Here is a 22,307-nt window from a genome sequence, read left to right on the forward strand (position 1 = left end):
ACCGTTAGGAGACACATCAGCAATTAATTTAACTAAGCAAAACAGTGAAGGACAGCTGGAACTTGAGACATTACAGAAACATGTTTTGAGGGATTCTTAATCCATCCTAACTCGGAAATCTCAACGTTTGTCTTTAACCTGTATACTTCACTCAGGACTGAATTTAGAATCGTAGCTATTACAGAATAACAGTTCCTAAGATAATACTCTTATTCTAACTCCTGATTTAGAAAACAATATTGTTGAGGCATCTTGCCAGAATTTCCTAAATACTGTGCTCACTTTAGGATAAACCCCAGCAGTTTCTCACCTTCTGTTTTAGCCTACTGTTAGGCAATGGTGACAGACAGCATTACAAGTTAAAAAAATTAATAACTAAAAATCCCAGATGCTGCAGACATGTTCTCCATTGTTCCATCTTATTATATTCATGTGCTGTTCATGTATATTCACCAAATAAAATATTGCAGAGAAGAGTGAGGATACGGAGTTGAATGAATAGCTGTCTATTAGAAGTAATAATGTTAGTGTGGCTCACACACTGTCTAAATCATTGGGAAAGGGAAACTGAAACTGCAGAGCATCGGTAAAAATTCTAGACACTTATTACCTATATCTAGGAATGTAAATGAAGCTTGGCAAATATTATTTACATTTTAATGTTGTCACATCTTAACTAAGGACTAAAGATTAATAAATGTTTCTGATCTGTAATTCAATCACTCAATAACATCTATATTCATATACAGGATCAAATTGCACAGCTGTGTAGTGCCATACTTAATGCATCTACGAATGCACAGTCATACACATTCATACATGTACACAAACCAATGGCCTATTTAAAACATGCTAATTACTCTTCCTAGATCCGATTTTTTTTTTGCTTTAACCTGTTTATGGCTCTTCTGACCTTTAAACCATTTATTGTGCTTTTTAATATTTCTGCAGTTAATCTCAACACTTTATCTGCTTTGCTTTGCCACGTCTTTGAGATGGTTCAAAAGCACTTTTAGAAATGGCTGTTTTTATTCATTTTTTTTCCCCCCATATAGTGTTCCCAATGTGCCTGCCTTTTGTCCACGTTGTTGATCATAGGCACTGAGGCATGGGGCTAAAACAGTTCCGTTGCTTCCCAGCGGGAACTCCCACACGGCCCATGGCCAATCACTGTCCAGTAGTATCATTACACCGCCTGGAGAGCTGTCTGCGTGAATCTGCCGTTATAAATCATGCATAGATGTGTATAAATATATTCCTACTTATTGCTTTTACCTACTTTACTATCTGGGTTGGTAAGTCACCTCTGAGTGGAGACTCCCAGGCTGCTCTCTTCGCCGCTTTTCTCCAGAGGAGTGGGAGGGGTGGGGGAAAATAGGACGAGACGGGCGTGCTAGACCCCGGGCCACTGCAGGACGTTCGGAGTTAATATTTTATTTTCAGCTCAGTGCGGCTCTGACGCGGTCCTGGTGCTAACACGGCTAACGCGGCCTTGGGGTACACTCTCCAGAGGGAGAGGGGAAGTCAAGCTACCTTAGCCGTGAAGTTAGCCAGATAAGGTGGCTCATTTTTCTCCTTGATTTATGACTGTTTTTGTTTCCTGGGAATGGGATGATGAATTTGTTTTCCAGTGTTTTTAATGCTCAGCTATGAGAGAAAGAGAGAGGGAAAGAAAAAAAGAGAGAGAGAGAGACAGACAGAGACCCCCTCTATCTCTCTTGCTGGCTCTTACAAGTGGATGATTGTACATATGTTGCTTTGGCCACACTTTTTTTCACCGTGACTGACACATATTCCCTTAGTGAGCATAAATTTATTCCAGAACTCGTTAATATTTAGCACCCGCTTACTTGAATCATGCCTGTCTCCAGACTGCTATATTTCATTTCCAAAGATGGTTGTGGCTGGTCTTTGCCGTGGTTTTGACAGTCTTTTTGCATATATTAACCTTGTGACACCTCGGCAACGGATGTTTTTAAAGCCATGCTGTCGGGATTAATGGCCATCAGTCTTTCCACGATGCCACACACTGTATCCTCTCAGAGAGACAGCCTGCCGTTGTTTATTGTAAAAGCCCACAGTGTACACAGTGCACTCTCACAGAAACAAGAAAATGATGGGCAGAAATTGAGTGTGAGGGAGTTTAGGTACACTCTTAAAAATGATGGTTCTTCAAGGGTTGTTTAGTAAGGAAAGTGGTTCTATATAAAACCATGAACATTCTCAGAACCCTCTGCATGATTAAAAGGTTCTTTGCATGGTGAAATTGTTCTTAAGACTGATGGACTGATGGAGAATGTGCTGTATATCATTCTATAAAGAACCCTTTTAAAAGGATTATATAAAGTTTTTTTTTTCCCTGTTCTTACGATGTCAAGCTTGTAATAGAACTTTTTTTGGTGCTGTATAGAACCATCTACAGCACATTCTCCATCAGTCTGAAGAACTATTTCACCATGCGAAAAACCATTTAATCATGCAAAGGGTTCTGTGTGTGTTCATGGTTCTGTATAGAACCATTTTCTTTACTAAAGAATTCTAGAAGAACCATCATCTTTAAGTGTGTAGAGAGAGATAAATACAGAGTGTGATTGAAGTGACTGGTCGTTAAGGGTGTAGGAGGGTGTTACAGGCTGCTAATGAAAGCAAAGCATTGCTCCTTGAGGCCAGATAGATGGACAAAGTTCAAAGCTTTCAGATTTTCACATCAATCACTTTTCTCCTATTTTTTTCCTCTCTCTCCCTCTCTCTCCCTCTCTCCCTCTCTCCCTCTCCCCCTCTCTCTCCCTCTCTCTCCCTCTCTCTCCCTCTCTCTCCCTCTCTCTCCCTCTCCCTCTCTCTCCCTCTCTCCCCCTCTCTCTCCCTCTCTCCCCCTCTCTCCCCCTCTCTCACTCTCCCCCCCCCTCTCCCTCTCTTCCTCTCCCTCTCTTACTCTCTCCCTCCCTCCAAACATAAACATTTGCAGTCGTCTGAGCCGGCCCTCCCCAAGGAAGGCTGGCTGCTTCCTGCTCATTGCCGTGACCGAATGAGTCCTCATAAGCTCAAATACGCTTTATGAACAGTGGGTGAGATCAACAGGGCTTAGAGGCCAGGGCTTGGGTTTTGGAGTTTGCTCAAACCAGTGACTCAAACAGCATGCACATGTAAACACACATAAGCACACACGCACAGTCCAGTGAGTGGAAAATGTGCTTGTCCGCCAGTGAGCTGCGTGTTGTGCACAAGTGCCTTTTGTACCAATGTCTTAATGTAGTGCTGGGCAATACATTGTCTGTACAGCAGTTGTGCTGTCTCACAACAATTATAATTTGATCATTTTTTTGCAGCAAAATGTATCAAAGTACTGGACTTTCAGAAGTCAAAACTAAATTAATATCAAGTCTCCTTTCTGAAAACTTAATAATCTTTAGTTAGGTTAGTGTGTAAGGTCACCTTTGGTCAAAGCAATCTACAGTTGTATGCAAAAGCTTAAACACCCCTAGCCAAGTTACAGGTTTTGTATATAATTGTGCTTGTGTATAAATGTGCCATAACTTCTCCACAGGCAATATTTTATGTATAATTTTGTTCCCCGATATGTTAACATGTCTACTAAAACATGTCTATTAGAATGCACAGAAGTGTGTTTACTTTTTCTTTTAAGCCCTGTTTGCACTGCATTGGTTTACCTGGGGAGGTGCAGTGATTTGAATAATTGCTGACAAGATCCATGATTTAAACCTCTTATGCTCCAGGGTATATTTTGGTTTGTCCATCTGAATTTACATGACCAAATCTTAAGGCAAATTATTCAGTAACTACATGAAAAAAATGTACATTTTTATTTATTTACAAAAAAAAAGGTTCAGTTTCTTTTATTATAAGGGTTTAAAATTACATCATCTATTTGACTGGAAAGAAGACAGTTACAGCCTCATGTGACACGCACCTTTTGAATGTATATTATGAAATATGAAGATTGTGAAGAATATGATGAAGTGCATAAGCTTAAGAGGCTACTCCAGAATGACTTTACCATGTCTGTAATTTTTACAAGTCTGTTAAGTAATAATTCTAGAGCGAATTACTTTTTATAACTCTGAGCTTGCTCAGTAATAGTAGTCCTGTTTGAATTGACATCACAGTAACAGTAATGATAAATAGAAAATGGCCACTCATTAAAAAAAAAAAAATTATATATTTGTATATATTATACAAGATATAATATATTATATTTTATAATAAATATATTTGGCAACCTGAAGACAAAGCTAACAGCTAAAATGGAGCTTATTTTGACTAAATTTCCTAATCCTCAAGTTCATGCAAGACTTACGAATTACACAGAAATGAAAATGAAATGTTGAAAGTACCTCTCACAAGGCAGTGTGTTTTCTGTCTTGTTGGGTTGCATTTGGTAAGTTGAATGAACCTACTTTTCTAGCCTACTTGTAGTCTAAATGCCATTTAGCTGCACAGTGTGGTGTTATTCTGTGAAAGTATGGTACCTGTTACATAATGCTGATATAAGTGTACACTCAATATGTTGATCCGGACTATTTGGAGTTATTTGGGGAAATTACACAGATCCTTCGTTCTGTACAAATTGGCCTTTCAAATCACGTAGAAATGACTTCTCAGATCGTTGTGGTAAAAACGTATCCAGCGAAAATAGGGCTATAGATCATCTACCAAACGTTATTTGAGCTGGACACAGAAAAGAGCTGTATGTCAGGTTTGTAAGACATTATTTCAGCATACCTCTCATCAAGCATGAGTTTCTTATCTTTATTTATGCACACTTAAAGATCAGTTTACACTGCGACATCCTTATAAAAGATTGTGATACTGAATTGGACCACTGTCCCCAGTGACTGTAAAAATGCCAGTTAGCACATGCTCAGGGTTAGACACTGTGTGCAGATATTATGCTTGTTATTTTGTTCCCTTTAGGACACCCTGAGAACACAGCTTAGGGTTTCAGAAATTGGACAAAATTGCTTTGGATCTCAGGAGTTTGTCATGTCACACCATGGCCTCAGACAAAACAGCCTCAGATATCAATGGTTGTGACATTTAAAATTATGTTCTTTCTTACTAGATTTCTTAGTTAAAGATGACAGTATACTAAAACCAATTTTATTGATCAATGTTACTGTTGTTACTATTATTTTTGTAATAATAACGTGTAGATGCTTTGTGGAAATAAAAAATAGTCCAATATATATTGTCTGGCTTTAGAATCTGTAGCAGTGCAAGGTTAAGCTTTTTTCTTACATGTTACTGGAACGGTCGTAATCCTGCCAATCCCTGTCTTGATATTGTAACGTTTTTATCTGGGTGTTATTGGTATATCACTGAAGTCCTGAAGCAACAAAGACAAGTGGGAATTAAGCTTTGTTTTTATATGAGGAAAGTGTTATGAAGCATTCTGGGGACTTTCTTCAGCTTTGGAAGCCAATCTATTAAATGAACAAATGCAATTACAAGGGAAGACATTAAATGAGACCAATGCCAGGGTATGGAATATGATCGAACTGCCTCTGTACTTGTTTTCCACATGCTTTTTTTGTTTGTTTTTCTTTTTTCCTTTTTCTTTTTCCTTCTCCCTCCTCTGGAACGAACGTGGCACTTAACGTGATTATGATCTGTGGGACACAACACTCGTCGGTGCCTCTCTTGATTGGAGCCTCCCGTGGTGGTGAAGAGCTCTGCCTTTTGTTTAAGGCTTCGGCTCTGGAGCCACTTGAGCCATGATAGATATTGTTATTCCGACGCTGCGCGTCCATCTCCAGATGTTCCCCCTTTTGTAATCGAGTGCTCCTCGGCAGGAGAGAAAGAGCGAGAGGGAGAGAAAAGAGGAGGTAGACGCTGTTTAATATCAGCCTTACTGATGCACAAAAGGCCTGCTGCTGATTACTTCACACTGCCTGATCAAACCAGCTGCATCCACTCCCATGGAAGAAAAGAGGGGAAAGAAGAGAAGAATATGGTTCTCTTTCCACAGTTCTGAATGTGGATGTTTGTTCCCTGCGAGGGAGTCTTGCTAGATGAGATTTCACTTCAGATGTTAAGTTCACTTGATACCAAATAGCTGTATGAAAAGATGAAAGCACTTGCTGCCCGTGTGCGTCATGTGGTGGGGGGGCTTTCTACCCTCTTGTTTCCGGTAGGACACCTCTCTCTGTCGCACCATGTTGACAGGAATTGGCACCCTGTCGGTGTGACGGCAGCTCCCATTGGTTTTCCGCTGGCATAATCCCTGCCATGCATCAACTGATTATTTTCCCCTCCTGCACTCTGCTTCACCTGCTGATGATGGGGAAATATGGCCACTCGCCTGTGAGCTATGCATTTCAATGAAGTGCTTGTCAGGACCCCGGGCCCTGCCCACTCAATATCGCTCACTGCCTCGGCCCCATCCTTCTAGGGAGCAGGGGGCTAAATTGAATTTTCTCTCCGACGCAAGAGCTTCATTCCTCAGCCGTCAGCAGATGGGTGACCCCCCCCAAGTCAGTGTCAGGGCCTCTCATTACTGACCCCCTTCACACGCTGTGCTGTTGAAGAACAATGATAAGAAAAATCTGACATAAGGCATACATGGAACACTGCTACTGATGAAAATTTTGATTGCATTAATCTTCACATTTTTAGATTTATCCATGCAGTTATGTGGTTGTTACTTGTCTGAAATAACCAGGTATACCAAAATTCTCCCTTTCTAGACATTATTACCCCTTAAATGCAAATACAGTTGAGGCAATGCCCTAGAGATGATTGAAGTAAATATACAGTAGGGTCCAAAAAGTCTGAGACCATTTAAGAAAATACTTTTGTTTTGCATTCTTCTCAAATTTAAGTTCACTTTTTATTATGCGTTTTATTATCAGCGTAAAAAAAGTATTGACCAGTAGAATCCTTGTAATATTTAGATGAATTTCAGAATTTCTTAGTGTTTGTCCCCTTTTTGCTTTTTGAAATTTGCTTAAATTTGAATGGTGATATCTAGTAATAGTGGAGAATTGTGAATATTCATTTTCCTTTTCTTTTTTTTTTAGGTGTTTTTTTTTTAATTCTAAATTTTTGTTGTTTAAATCCTTGTTTAAATGAGAAAAATCCCAAAGATTTTCAAAGTCGTCTTAGACTTTTAGACCCCTCTGTATATAAAATATCAGATATCAGTACAAATAAAATGCTACTACAGCCAGTAGATCGCACACCCTCTTACACCACAATCTTGATGCGACAACATGCTAGTACACAAAATGGACCACCACATGCTGCTGCAATTAGACTGATACCGAACTACTCGGTGTTTTGGGTACATTAAAATATTTTTGGATGAATTGATACCTTTTTTTTTTTTTTTTTCTTAGGCTCGAAAAATATAGAACCATTTTTTTAGGAGTACAGGTACATATTGTTTTCGTATTCATGGATACCAAGTCCGACGCCATACTGAGTAATCCACTTAGAATACAAGTAAAGTGCATTAGCAAGCTGTGCTGAATTATTTAATGCTAGCTTGGATTAAGTAACACCGCAGTAAAGAAGAGTGGCTTTTGTTAAATGTCAGAAAAGTGCTGCTGTACAGCTGTAGTTTTGCTTCGGTACCTTTCAACCACAATCTCTGTAGCTCAGTAACAGCAGGAATCACATCCGAGGCTGGTGCATCCGAGGAGCGAGGTTTATGTGTTCTCAGAGTCTTGGCAGGTTGGGCTAAAGCTGTGTGTCCTCTAAAGCCAGACATATACTGTGTGATTTTAGAAATCTTGTTCGAGGAGTCTGTACATTTCAACAGATTCACATTTACTATTGAAAGCCTACGAATTATAAACTCACCTTGTATGAAAATGCTCTGTCCATGCTATACATGAAACAGAGCTCTTAGACAGCTCTGTCCATGAACAATTTCAAATAAGGTTGTTTAATAAAGCCGTGAGGCATGAGGTCATGCAGTACTGCGATATTATCGTGGGAAAGGGGTGTTCTTAGGAGTCTTATTTAGCACCAATCCAATGACACCCCTCTTCTTACACTGGGGCTGAATTTCAAATTGACCATTGCTCCTTACAAAGTGCTCTACACCCTACTGGAACCTGCACCCCAACAGTGTAAATAATTTTAACTAAAAATAGTCATTTGGGATTCAGCCACCTCCATACTTGATAAATGATGCACTATTTGGCTGTAGAGCAATTTGGGATTTAGCCTGGGTTTGACGCTACTTTTGACTACAGCATGAGTGGAATGAATCATATCGCAAATACTTTAGTTCAAACCTGTGATATTAATGATGAAGTTGTTTACGTGGTTTGCTGTCTTTTAGCGTCTTAGCTAGCTGACCAACCTAGTTCTAGTTAAGGAAATATGTTGCCAGCCCCTCAGTTTAAACAAAACATGGTTCTTACTTCATTCAGATTTTCGCACAGGAACTACCCATTTTATAATGTACAATAACATGCTTCAGTCAAACAGAGTAAAGTTGGCATAGCCGGGCTTTAATAGCAAGGGCTGACTTTTTTATTTCTCCATTTTGCTATGCTGTGAGTCTCCACTCATAGTGGTTGTGGTTGTGTGCTTAAAAATGGGCTAAAATCACACAGTGTACATGTGGTGAAAATATACCCAGACAGAATGTTAAAACTGACCTATTGTGTTCGACTGTGACAGAGTCAGTCACGCTTCTCTGTGTGAGGAGAGCCTCCTTCACTGCTGTGCATCCTTAAAAATTATATTTTGAATAATTTGCTAGGTTCTCCCTCATTTGTGTATCAGATGTCCTCAGTCAGTAGAGGTAAAATCTAAAACCTTAAAATTGTTGTCTTACCCTCCCTTTAACCTGTAATACATCAGTGGGTTCAAAATCCATCCCTCCAGTAGGAATAGGTCAGGAATATACCATCTGTACAACACTTGCTACATCAAGGAGAATTACAGAACTAAACCAAGTGCTGATGAAATTGAACATCTTGGCAACAATATTTGACTAGAGGCTTTTTGATTGGGGCATACCCCAAACAAATACTTTACACTGAGAAGAAGCATAGAATTTAGAATTGGTGTAAAATTGACTTCATTAGTTTGGTTGATGTTCAGTTTGCTCCCTGACTGATTTCAAGCATGTTTTGTACAAAGCTACTCTGTCCCAAACAATTAATTTAATTAGCATTGCTCTGAAGACAATTCGTACAGTAGATAAGTGCGGTTTTCATATTGTAGGTGTTGAGAAAAACTCATATCTTCAATAAGGTTTTACAGGAGAAGGAAACACTTAACTTTTAATGTAACTTGATGTAACAAGATTGCATTGACTTTTCTCTCAGTTTCTAATAGTCCATTCATTATCTTACAGCAACTGTGTGCAGTAGAAAGAGTTGTAATGCTCTGTCCTGTTTCTTTTGCCCATTCAAAACAATGTTAATACTAATTTTACCAGTATTCTTTTGGTAGCCATCTGTTTAGAAATAAACAAAAATACTGTCATCTGAAGCCGTTTTAATGCGCTGGAATGGGCCTTTTTTCAAATTAATAAGCTATTGCTCTGGTTTTATAGACAAAGGGTGTGTTTATATCTGTGGGATTCCTTGGTCTGGATCAAAGCAAAAAATGACACATTGTTTGCACTTAAGGCTATATTTGACATCAAACCAAAAGCTGTAAATGGAAGGCATACATTTGGTGTTCTCTCAAGAGCCATTCTGTCCTCTGTAAAGTGCTGAAAAGGCCGTCAAGGCTTTAGGTCAAGTCTGTGTCCCTCTGGTGGATGATGCTAGGTTCTGCAGCCCTTTCAACAGTGAAGAGGTTGAATTTCCCAAACTCTTTGTGTGAAACTATAAAGTAGTCTTAATGCTTCGCAAGTTTCAAACATTAGTTCTGTTCCCAGGTGATGTTGTACATTTCTCTTTCAATTTTCTGTGATCATCTACTGTAAATGAATTAGGCTTCACCAGTTCTCCTAATGTAATATGTGACCTGCCTGGAGGGAGCCTTCTCATTTCAACAGTTATACATCACAGCAGGTTCTGCGTCATTTTTAATCGTCAGTTTCTGCACTCAACTTTGAGCTCGAGTGATCCTTCTCCCTATCTCTAAACACAGACGCCTTCTCTCTCACTCCTCCTCTTCTCTCCCTCGCGCTCTCTCTCTCTCTCGTGCTGTCTTGCGCTCTCTCTCTCGCTCTCTCTCTCTCTCTCTCTCTCTCTGTTTGTCTCTCCCTCCTCCTCTCTCTTACTCTCTGTCCCTCTTCCTCTCTCTCTTTCCCTGTCTCTGTCTCTCTCTCAGTGAATATTGATCCTGCTACCATTACACATCACTGTTCCCCCTGTTCCTGTGAAAGTGCCTGATTATGCTGTTTTGCTGGAAATGGGCTCCAGTTGCAAACCTTCCATTCTGATTTTTCAATTATTGACATTTTCCCAATCTCATTCATGCCATAAAAGAAAGAAATAAGTGAACGAATTAGATTTCGGTATATGATGTACGCAATGTCCAGACCAGTGTTTCTAGCGCCCTGGTGTTGTTTTTAATTTAACTTTGATTGGAGTGCTAAGGCATGTCTGTGTGCTTCCATTCCACTAAAGCATCAGTTCATTTCACCTATAAATCATCATCATCTTCGTTATTATTATCGCCGCAGCAGCATGCGCTGGAATCCTATCACCAAATGAATGTTGCTGATGGACTTATGACTCCCCTCTTCTCTACTTCCCTCCGATTTGACAAATTTTATTCAGGTTGAGCCCCCCTTTCGCTTCACCTTGAGGATTCACACAGACATACATGCTAGGATTTGATTAGTAGATGCTGGGAGGCATGCAGCTTGTTGATTAGAACTGTACGAGGACTGCATGATGATTGCAGCGGATGGCTCACTGCCTGCCAGCCCCTCCCTTCACTCATTCTCTCTTTTTCTCTCCTTCCTCTCTCTCTCCTCCTTTCTTCTCTCATTCCACTTTGACACATCCACCATCATAGACTCTCTACCTGACTTTCTTTCCACAATCTTTATTGCTCTCTGCTTTTTACACTTACACTATCTTGAATCACTCTCTTCATAACCCCTTACCTCTCTGGCATTCTTTATTCCCCAACCAGTAGAATCAGTGGACGAGCAGTGCTGGCAGAAATGAATAACATATTTGCAAACTCATCGCCTTTCTGTGATATCATCACATGAATCGTGTAAATTTAATGAGTTTATTATTTTTGGGAGTGGGTGGGGAATACAGCACAGCAGCCGTTATCCAGCAGTTATTATCCAATCAACCCAGAAATACATTAAATGAACGCTGTGTTTATTTTTATGGGCCTGAGATTGCATCATCATGATGTGAAATGAAGTTTCATTTGCACATATTCAGATTTCTTTCTTCAGTTGCTTTTGAACAGTAGGCAGTAAAGACTTGTGAGCTTCAGCTTTGTTTTCGTCTGAAGCTGAAGTAGAACACTCTGATGGAATGTAACAGCTATGAGAGAGAAGCGGTAGTTCACAAACTGTATCAAATGGCAATCATTCAGTTCCAAGCAGGCACTATGGGTAACACTTTATCTGGAGTGGTTCTTGGTAGATGATTAATAAACTGTTAACAGAATATGAGAAACACATCAACACATCAGTTAATTAGTGTTAGTGAAGCATCTGCGTACACCAAGTAAATATCTTTAAGATGTACTGTTGATACATTGCTTACATTAAATTAATGTATTGTTAATATGTTAATTCCGTTACACAAAACCCAACCTTACCTAAAACCCTGACTCTACTCCTAACCTTAACCTCAACCCAAAACCAAATCCTAACCTTCATATGTTTTTGACATGTTACAAAGAGTCTGTTTAAGTGTTTTTATCATCTAAAAAGGGATCAGAGTAAAGTATCACAGCACTTTGTGCCATTATTGAACCCTTATAGGCATTTTGGCCTCTATTCGTAATAAATGTCAGGTTTCAGAAGTCTGAAGTCTGCTGACACTGACCTTTTGATCTTGGTGTCAAAAGCCTTGAAAATGCTTTCAAAGTAGTACTACTTTTGGACATTACTTTTTGTTTAAATAGTTGTTGAAGTCAATGAACCACATAATTCCATATTCCTATTTTATCTCTTTCTCAGAATGCACCAAAATGCCCTTGAATTTTCATGTTAATGTCACTGAACTTTTCTTCTAGGAGCAGTACTGCTGCTCCCTGATACAGGTGATTTTTTTGAACTTATCGCTTTGTCATTTTTCTTGAGTTGTCATGTCTGGAATATTACTTTACTGCTGCTGCTGCACATTACTCTGTGTAGCTGATTCCTGTGTTGCACATTTTACCTCTATGACGAGGTGTGGTTAAGCAGTGCAGACTGGTGATCGCTGCTGAAAGCGGCTGCAACACCAGCCCAGATTCTCCACCAAACATCCGGCCATTACACGCTTAAATGCTCTGAGCGCTTTATTCTGTCCTGACCTGGTTAAGAGAATCCATTCATTGGGAACCTTTATGCTTTTAGAGAGTGAAAAAGAGATGGAGGCACATTGGAGATATAGATGACCGTGTTATGGATAGACAAATATTTAACAAGGATCCTACTGATAGCCAGCAAAAAGCAACTTGAAATTGGTGTCAGACTGAACCTCCTTCTATAGAACAGTGGATGGATGTATATGCTATAAAAAAGGACTCAACAGCTTTGAGTGAAAGAAGAATTTGTTAGTAATTAACAAAAATGGATGATATATGATACCATAAAAACTGACATGAATGCAGTCCTTAAATACATTCATTTGATGCAACCACATTGCATACATTCAAGGTTTTGCAACCACACACTTTTTTTTTTCTTTTCCTTTATTCGTTTGTAATGGTCCCTTTATATTAATCTTTGTTTATTTTGGAAAAAAAACCTATGATTGTGATTATACTGCTAGTATTATAAATAGTGTCCCTGGCAATATATAAAAAATGACATGAATGCCTTCATTGAACTAAACATTCATGGTAATACTGCAGTACATCTGGAGCTGAAATTGGCCAAGATGTTTTAAGCACACAGCATAAAAAATTACAATTGTTATGAAGGCTCATTCACATGTTGCATATTGCAAATTGTATATTAACCTTGCTAAAGCCAGTATCACAGTAACTATTAAAAGCTGTATTGGGTAATTACTTTCTTTGAACTAAAGGTGCCAAAAATAATTATTCTTGGGAGCGACACTATAGAAAAAACACATTGTTACAATTAATTAAATTTTTTTAAAGAACAATTTTTGTAAATGGGAAGCTTTAAATAACCTCTACATAGTGTAACATTTCTATAGTGCCAGTTTTTCACATATTCTCCATAAATGTGTGGTTAAGATGTAAACAGAGTCCTTCAGAATGGTGTGACATGAGGTTAATGGTGGAGAAACTGCCAATGTTTATACAGTAGTGGTGATAGGAACCAGGGGTTACCATGTCCATGACTCAAATACAGCCATTTTATTTAGTATCCAAAACCAGTAGTGAACCCATACGTGTCTTGAGTTTTTATTTGTATTATAGACTATAGTAACAACTGAAAAAACTTTTCTTCGTCTTCATCTGGTTCCTATCATCACCACCGTGAACAATCCAGATGAGTTCCTCCGGAATTGATAATTTCTTATTAAACAACTCCCAGTTTATACCTTTACAGTTTAACTATGAAGAAATTTTAGGAAATATGTAAAATTCACTGTTGAAGTCTTTTCCTTGAGCTGTCTGTCCAAGGCAAGAACCATTTAGGAACCCTAGGCTGTGGTTTGAAGAGAAATTAGGGCTTCCATCCTGTTCTGCAATAAGGAAACTGCTTACTGCTTCAGGGAGCAATAATATGATGCTCTGAACAGCATACAGATATTTGCTGCTGCATACTTAAACAGGCTGTGTGCTGTTTGCTGGAAATATTTGGTGAGGTAAGGACTACAGTATATGCCAAATCACACAGTATGAGAAGAGGTAACTATGCATCTTGTATTAAGATAACAGTAAGAAAATATTTGGTGCTAGTTTCTGCAAATATATCACGTTCTTAGCTCAGGCATGAGGCACAAAATGAGACAGTAAAATGGACGATGTGAACACTCTCACTCACACAATATGAAGAAAACAAGTCCAGCGTCTGTGTTATTGTGCTGTGCGCTATCCCTCTTCTGCTCTGGCACAGTGACTCAGGCGTTCTGAGACTGTTCCTGGGAAAAAAAACAGGAGAAATATCAAACCTGTTTCTTCTCAACTCTGATAGGCCTGATGCACAGTTGCAGAGGATGAACCCCCCCCCCCCTCTCTCTCTCTGTTTTCATCCAAATAGTGTTATCATTCTCTCTCTCTCTCACACTATATGTCCCTCTCCCTCTCTCTTTCTCTTTCCTCGCTAGTCCTCAGCTCTCAGTTTTCAGCATCCAGCTTGTGGTCAATTTCAGCTGTAATTTAGCCTCTGAAGCGCACCCACGCCTCTTGACACTGGCTTTTGGAAAATTGGCTATTGATGCTTGCAGCACTTCTTCACTCTCACCGAGGCAATTTTGCACAGCTATGTGGACTAGCACTTTCCCCAACGTGCTATGAGTGACATGATGAACAGCTCAGGGCTCTGAAGCTTTTGGCGTTGTGAAAAGGGGCCTGCGGATGATCATCGAAAGAAGCGCAAAATGAGCATTTTGGTTCCCTTTGTGGATTCTTGGTGATTTTTAAGCAGCACCGCTGTTTAGTGCACTTCAATGCATTTAAGTATAGAGATAGGTGGTAGTGAGTGATGGCAGAGTTCAGGGTGCATATTTGTTTGTTTACCGGCCTCCCTGATTGCAGGGCTATAGGTTGTTTTGCTGTCTTCCTGAGTAGTTTGCTGTAAGGATAAGGTTTTTAGGTAAAAATTGTCTTCTTCACTCCTTGAGCCTTCCAGCTCATCATTCTACGTTACCAAAATCTTTATGAATACATCCATTTCTTTCTGCTGTTTATTTCACAGTGCTGTAATCTGCTGTACCATGCAAGGACTGAACACATTGAATAAAGCCTGTGTGCAAACTAGGGTTAATCTGTTTATAGTCTTTGAATACTCTTTATAAATCAATGTCTCACCCTGAACACTTAGTTATTGGAGAGCTAAATTTATACCGTGGCATTTCCCACAGACAATAGAGGCCAAATCAATTGAGATGTGAAGTGAGAGATTCTGTTTGAATGGAATTAAAATAAACATCTTAGCTGCATTAGCAATGCCTTTCACTCATTGCTCCAGGGGGAGAGCTTAATCTCCTGTAGAAGCAGGAATCTGCTGACGTTTAATAGGGTCTAACAAACACTGCTCCGATAAGGCCTATTGACTTTCATCTGTTTCTACCTTTTGCTTGGGTATAATGTAGAGAGACTGACTTGGGTAATATGGGATATCGGCTCGTAAAACATCCTCTTGTTTTCTTTGCTGCCAGCACTGGAATTAGTGAATTGAAATACTCGGCAAATAAATACAGTGCAAAAACTCATCCTTAGATACTTTTACGTAGAATTATCAATAGTGCTGAACACTTTTGTTTTAAATATCGTAGTGAATATTGTCCTGAATTCTCAGATATTCTATGACGGATTGAAAAGACATGTTCATGTTCTTTGTATTCTGCTTCTGTTCTTACATTACATAATTGCTTTTTAATTAATAACCTTGTAGTACATGGTAGGATTTCTGTCTAAAACAGTGGTGTGTGTTAACAGAGTAATAGGTGTGACTTATCTGTGTGAAAACATCTGACCTCAATAGGCTGCTTTAAAACTACTGCACACATTCCTGTTGCCCATCACCATGTTTTGTAGTTTCTTCTACAGTTGGCTAAATATTTAAGCAAAATAGCTTCTTAGCTGATTTGTCAGCTCACACTGAATATTGTAGGGGTTTTCAATAGATGGAACGCAGTCTGGGTTCAGACCTTTCCAAGTCATTTGGTGGAAATTCTGTAGAAAAACCCATTAACATGTGTTAAAAAAGATTGATTTGTACTCCGATTAGTGTAGCAAGGACATTGATGATGAAAACGTAGTGTTTACAACCTAAATGAACAGACAACTATGCTTTTTTCTCCCCAGTTAAAACGGATATGTCTCATGTGATCAGAGTCTTATGAAAAATGGAATCGTAAAGTGCCAGTTCTACTGCAAAACCATCAAATGTAAAACCATCACTTTAAATTGACCTGCTTACAAAGTTGAGTTCTGAACAAAAACAAAATGAAACCAAAGTTGAACAAGAAAGGTCCACCAGTGTTTGTCCATTCTCTACCAGCACAAGAGCATCAAGTGCTCATTAATTATGATACCAATAGCATTATTTATAATTTGTTTAGACAGCTTTTTTTCTTCTGGGTATAAATATTATTAAAGGTATTTGTAAGACTTTTTTTTCTCTACCTTGTTTTTGAAGAGACAATAGCCATACAGTTTTGCTTATCAGATTTTAAAAGTGTGTAAAATCTAAATATGTTTCATTGGTGTTAGTATATTTATTCAGGCTTTGGTAAGCAAGAGATTTGATGTAATTGTACCTTCACAAGTTTTCAAGTTTTACTTGAATATCGCTGTTGTAGATTGTTCAGTCAGTTTTATATAATATAAAAAAAGAATAAATATTTGTAATGGCTGTGTTATTGAGTTTATTGAAAATTTGTTGTAACGCTCACTGTAAATAAAATGATGAGAAATTGTTAATCATAAGCAGCAATAATGACCAAGTTTACTTGGTTTAGGGAAACTCAAACTTAAAGAAGCCAAGTACAAGTACTAAAGTATTAGTGGGGCATACAAAAGTGTCTCTTTTCTTAATGTAAGGTAGTGTTTGTTATGCATATCTTTTTCTTTTGGATGACAATATGAAAGTCTTCTAGACGAAATGCATGACTTTGCAACACTGATAATCAGGCTTGTTGAATTTTCTCTTTTGTATGGCTAGAGCATGGCAGGCTTTACTCTTTGAAATTTCCAATATCTGTATAATCTATAACCATTTTGTTACTAGAAGACAGTATTTCATTTGACGATTAGTTAAACTCATGTTTTCATAAAGCTGCATCTTTCAGACCTTTAATGAACTTTTGAGTCACATGTTAGATAGTGGATTTTCAGAGTAGTTCTGGAGATGTCTGGGCTGAATAAAACATGCTTATGCACTCAAACTAGTGTCCCAGCAATTTTTTGGAAGTAAAACTAGAGATTAGAAAGCTTTCTTGTTAGGTACTGTTTAACTGGAGTATTGATTAAGTTATAATATTGCTGACATAGTTTATATGATAGTTTCATAATACGTTAACAAATGTGAGTGGTGTCCAGGACTACTTTAGAGCACCATATAATGTATATTTTTATGTTGTTTATTTCCAGCTGGGTGCAGAGTTTCGGTCATGAGGGACTGGGCCTTCTGCTGGATATACTGGAGAGACTCCTACTCAAAAAACAGTAAGACTACATTACCTAGAAGTCACATGCGGGAGTGTCAAAATGAGCAGTTTGTTGCCTATTTGCGGGCATTTATAAAGGACAAAGCAATTTCAGTGCATTTCTTATGCTTGCATTTTACATACTTTGTGTTTTCTTTACCTGCTGAGTGCACCTTTCTCTCTTATTTCCAGCCAGGATAAGGTTGATAAGAAGAGTCAGCACAAAGTCATCCAGTGCCTGAAGGCTTTCATGAACAACAAGGTAATACTGTCCGTGAACAGCGGGTTTGCTCTATAACAGCCTCCCTCTGTAGGACAATCTACCCCTTGTATATTGACTAGGCTGTTTTTAAAGTCATCTGAAGTCATTTAAGTCCAACAGGCAACACTTTTAAGGTTTGCACTGAATAGTACTTGAGAACATGTTTTTTGTAAGGTATTACACAATCATATTGCTTTCTTTATAGACAAGGTTTAAATTTAGGTGATAACAGCCACAATATAAACAAAATTGTTCAAATTTTATGCATGGCTCAGGTTTCAGTTATTTACTGCTAGAATGTCTGACATACATACATCTGCTAAGATTGGATAAGAAAATAAAACAAAAAAACTTGTCGGTTTAACAAAAAATGACTGATATTTTTTCTTAACTTTAATCACAGTTTGACTCTGCTTACACAGTGTTGATTTCTTAGCCACTCTATATATGAAGCGTGCTCTTAAAAGAAGACAAAAAAATCTAAAGTTTTCCACTTACCCCAGATATAGGTGATCAGCCAGTTCTTGTTTCTTGTCTAAAAATGACCGTTTTTGTTCACTGGAGCTATGTGGGTAATGTAAGGACAAAAGAATTCAGATAACTTACAAAAATACATGCCTAAAGTTTTCTCAGCTTTCACTCAAACTTCATCTTGGTCTTTATTAAGGTCACACAGTCTTATGGTTGTGGTTTAGGACACAGTTTTCTTTGTAGTAGTTTTGTTCAGGTGCTCACACACCACCAGGCATGTGTATTCGGTATGAATACACATACAGTTATACCCCTAGTTGCTTGTAAACACGAGAAGTTGAAAGTCACCCAAATCTTTTTCGTAAACATGTCAGACTTAAAATATGAAAATAACAAAACTTTACAGTGTAACTAAATGCCAGCTAAGGCTGTCTTATATTCACAATTTTTGTTGTTTATATTCATTAATGTATTTCTTTGAAGATTAATAGTTATTTGTAGATGGAAACCACAGAAATCACTAATTGTAGAACTGCAGCAGCTTCATAACTCTTGACCCTGATCAGCTGTGAGGTTACGTTTGAGGTGTTTGAACAGTAAGTGAAAGTTGAGGAAGGTGGCTATCATAGTGAATAAAAAGAGAAGGCTTTTTTAAACACAAGTTGAAATTAAACTAATGAAATGGGACTTTTTCCCTTTCCACAGCTTGCAGTATTTCTGCTTCTGTGAGGAGATTCAGCAAAAAGCCTTTTAAATTTTTCTGTCTTCTTTGCTTATAACTAAAAAAAATCACAGCCTGAGTTGAACTATAGCCCTATTTGAACAGAATTCTTTTACCTGGGGAGGTGGTGTGATTTGAATGATTACTGACCAGGTCTGTGATTTGAATCCAGTACGAATCTCTCATTGGTGTTGTTTTTTTTACAAGTCTGCTGAGTAATGATTCAGGAGTGAATTACCTCCAAACTCTGAATTACAGACCTGAACAGGCAAACAGACAAAGCCGAAGTTGGCTTCCTATTTTTTTATAGTTCCAATTTTCCCATTCTACCTTTAAATAGTGAAGCATTTACTGCTGCAATTACACAAAAACCTCAGCTTTGTAGAGAACAGTGCCTCGTTTTATATTCCTTTTTTGTGACCTGCAGACAAGGCTATTAGCTGAAAAGGAGCTTGACTTGACCCTTACTCAAGTTCATGACAAGACTACTGAAATCCACAACATTTTTGGTGATTGCTAAATTACAAGGAGGAGGAAAATGAAATCTCGCAAACACCTCTTGCAAGGCTATATGTCATTCAATGTGTTGTTTAGTAGTGAGGCATCTGTCGCATAATACTGTGGTAAACATTTAACAGAAAATGTTTTGGTCCAGGTAATTTGGGGAAATTACAGAGATCCTTTATCCTGTACGAATCAGCCAGTCACATTGTACACTTAATACCTTCCCAGACCTCCTCTGGTAAAACTAAGCCCACTGGAATAGGGCTTTTTACTGCACAAATTAGTTAACATTCATGACTTTCCCCATAGAGTGCAAATGACCCACACTACAGGCTGTACCAACTAAAATTACCTCAGGGGGAAATATACAACACTATGTGGAGCAAACTACACCTTGCACTACTGTCTGTTCAAAACATAACAAAACTTAACCTTGTGGCTTCTGAGGTTTTTGTTGCTTTTTCCTGTTGTACCAATCTGTGATGTCCCAAACACAGTGTGAATTATCACTTCTGTGTACCATTAGAGTCTTATTAGAACTAGAATTTAGACACCAGTTAAGTCTTGATCATTTATATTTGTGATGAGTGGAAAAATGTGTGAATCAAACAGTTTTCAAAGTACTCCTATAAGTATGTATTAATGATGTAGAGATATGCCAGAAGGTATTGCAGAATTGAGAGAACTTGTCCTTTTTGATGTAGTATAGATTTCTATGCAGAGGACACCATGTATACCAATAGTCATTCACACGGTTACTCATGAGTGATATAGTTTTTAGTTCATAAAAAGTAACTCACTAATTGTAGCTGCCAGTTTTTAAAATATAATTTATAGAGCTGAATATATGAAGTTAAAAACGTAATTCCCCAAATTTTTCAATATTTCTGCAGAATGCAATCATTGAGATGGAAAAAAAATCCTTCAGAGTGGTTTGATTTGAAATGGTACATTGTAGTGAAAACCACCGGCTCTGATTTCTTTACAGTGGTGGTGAACTGGGTATTGTGATGTCTACAATGGAAATGGAGTCATTTTATTGGCTAATCGAAATGACCTGTGAACCTACACTGAACCTCTGATTTTTATAATAATAATAAACATTCCTCAGAGATTCTGGTTGGTTATTTGAGTTACTGCTGCCTTTCTATCATCTTGAACCAGTCTGCCCATTCTCCTCTGACCTCTCACATCAACAAGGCATTTTTGTCCACACAACTGCCGCTCACTGGATATTTTCCCTTTTTCGGACCATTCTCTGTAAACCCTAGAGATGGTTGTGCATGAAAATCCCAGTAGATCAGCAGTTTCTGAAATAATCAGACCAGCCTGTCTGGCATCAACAACCACGCCACGTTCAAAGTTACTTAAATCACCTTTCTTCCCCGTCCTGATGCTCGGTCTGCACTTCAGCAAGTTGTCTTGACCACCTCTACATGCCTAAATGCATTGAGTTGTGGCCATGTGATTGGCTGATTAGCTATTTGTGTTAACAAGCAACTGTACCTAATAAAGTGGCAGGTGAGTGTATAGTTATATAATGTTGATAACGATAGAATCAGAAAAAAATGGCAAATCAGAAAAAATAGTTTGCTTTTTCTGTTTTGCCTTTGAAAATTCCATTGAAAATGCTTCAAAGAAAACATATCAAATGTTGAAACAGAGAAATTGTATTGTTTTTTTTTTTTAATATTTAGCTTTGGATTTGATGCCAACAACACATTCCAAGACAGGCTGAGTCTTTCAGAGCTGAAGCTGAGGGGAGCTTCACCACTGTATGAAAGCCTGCATGATTAAAACCAGTCATTTGCTGGCTGTGATCTTTGGGCCCTCAGGCAGCACTCCTTTAAAAACACATGATTCTATAGTGGAAATTGCTGCATGGCCTCAGAAACACTTCTGAAAACCACTTTCTGAGAAAACAGTAGGTCTCTGCATCCACAAGTGCAAGTTAAAACTCTAAAATGCAAAGAAGAAACCAGATATAAAAAAAATCCAGAAGCACTGTTGCCTACTCTGGGCCTGAGCTCATTTAAAATGGACTGTGGGGAAGTGGAAAAGTGTCCTGTGGTCTGATGAATCAACATTTGAAATTCTTTTTGGAAACATGGGCACTGTGTCCTCTGGACACTCAGCTTGTGATCAGTGCATAGTTCAAAAGCCAGCATTCATGATGGTATAGGGGTTAATTATTGCACATGGCATGGGTGATGTGCACACCTGTGAAGGCACCATTAATGCTGAACAATATGTACATTTTGGCAACATTTACTGCCATTCAGACAACATCTTTTTCAGGAAGGGTGCTGATTATTTCAGCAAGACAGTGACAAACCACATTCTGCATGTATTACAATAGCATGGAGTCTGGGTGCTAAACTGACCTGCCTGCAGTCCAGACCTGTCACCACTGATAACGTTTGCCACATGATAAAATGAAAAATATGACACCCAGGACACCCAGAACTGATGAGCAGCTGAAATCATATATCAAGCAAGAATTGGAAACATTTCGCTTTTAAAACTACAGCAGTGTCTCCTCAGTTCCCCAGCGCTTACAGAGTGTAGTTAAAAGAAAAGGTAATGAAACACAGAGGCAAACATGCCCCTGTCTTTTTTGGAATGTGTTGTTGGCAGCAAATTCAAAATAGGCATATATTTAAAATGAAAAAACACTAATATTTCTAAGTTTCAATATTTGATATGTTGTTTTTGTACTATTTTCAATGAAATATGGGGTTTAAATAATTTGCACATCATTGCATTTTGTTTTAATTTACATTTTGCACTACATCCCAACTTTTTGGAAATGGTGTTGTATGTTTCTTCCAAGAATGTCTTTAAAAAGTGCAATTTAGCACAAACCCTCTCTCAAAACTAGCAAATACAGTCAGGCAAGGTATTTACAATTATTATGCACACCATTTCTCTGTGAGGTACC

At 38.3% G+C, this 22,307-nt stretch overlaps 1 protein-coding gene across 4 annotated transcripts in view; it reads left to right on the top strand.

Annotated features, from left to right (window-relative positions):
• The window catches only part of diaph3 (diaphanous-related formin 3), a 468,447-nt gene that overhangs the window by 110,387 nt on the left and 335,753 nt on the right, over positions 1 to 22,307 (top strand). For all 4 annotated transcript variants that reach the window (XM_017699480.2, XM_017699484.2, XM_017699482.2 and 1 more), the window contains 2 exons: positions 17,353 to 17,427; positions 17,601 to 17,670. In XM_017699480.2, coding sequence (XP_017554969.1) covers positions 17,353 to 17,427; positions 17,601 to 17,670 — 145 coding nt within the window. The remainder of the gene's footprint in view (positions 1 to 17,352; positions 17,428 to 17,600; positions 17,671 to 22,307) is intronic.

Source organism: Pygocentrus nattereri, chromosome 15 (genome assembly GCF_015220715.1).
Source record: "Pygocentrus nattereri isolate fPygNat1 chromosome 15, fPygNat1.pri, whole genome shotgun sequence".
NCBI classification, from domain to species: domain Eukaryota; kingdom Metazoa; phylum Chordata; class Actinopteri; order Characiformes; family Serrasalmidae; genus Pygocentrus; species Pygocentrus nattereri.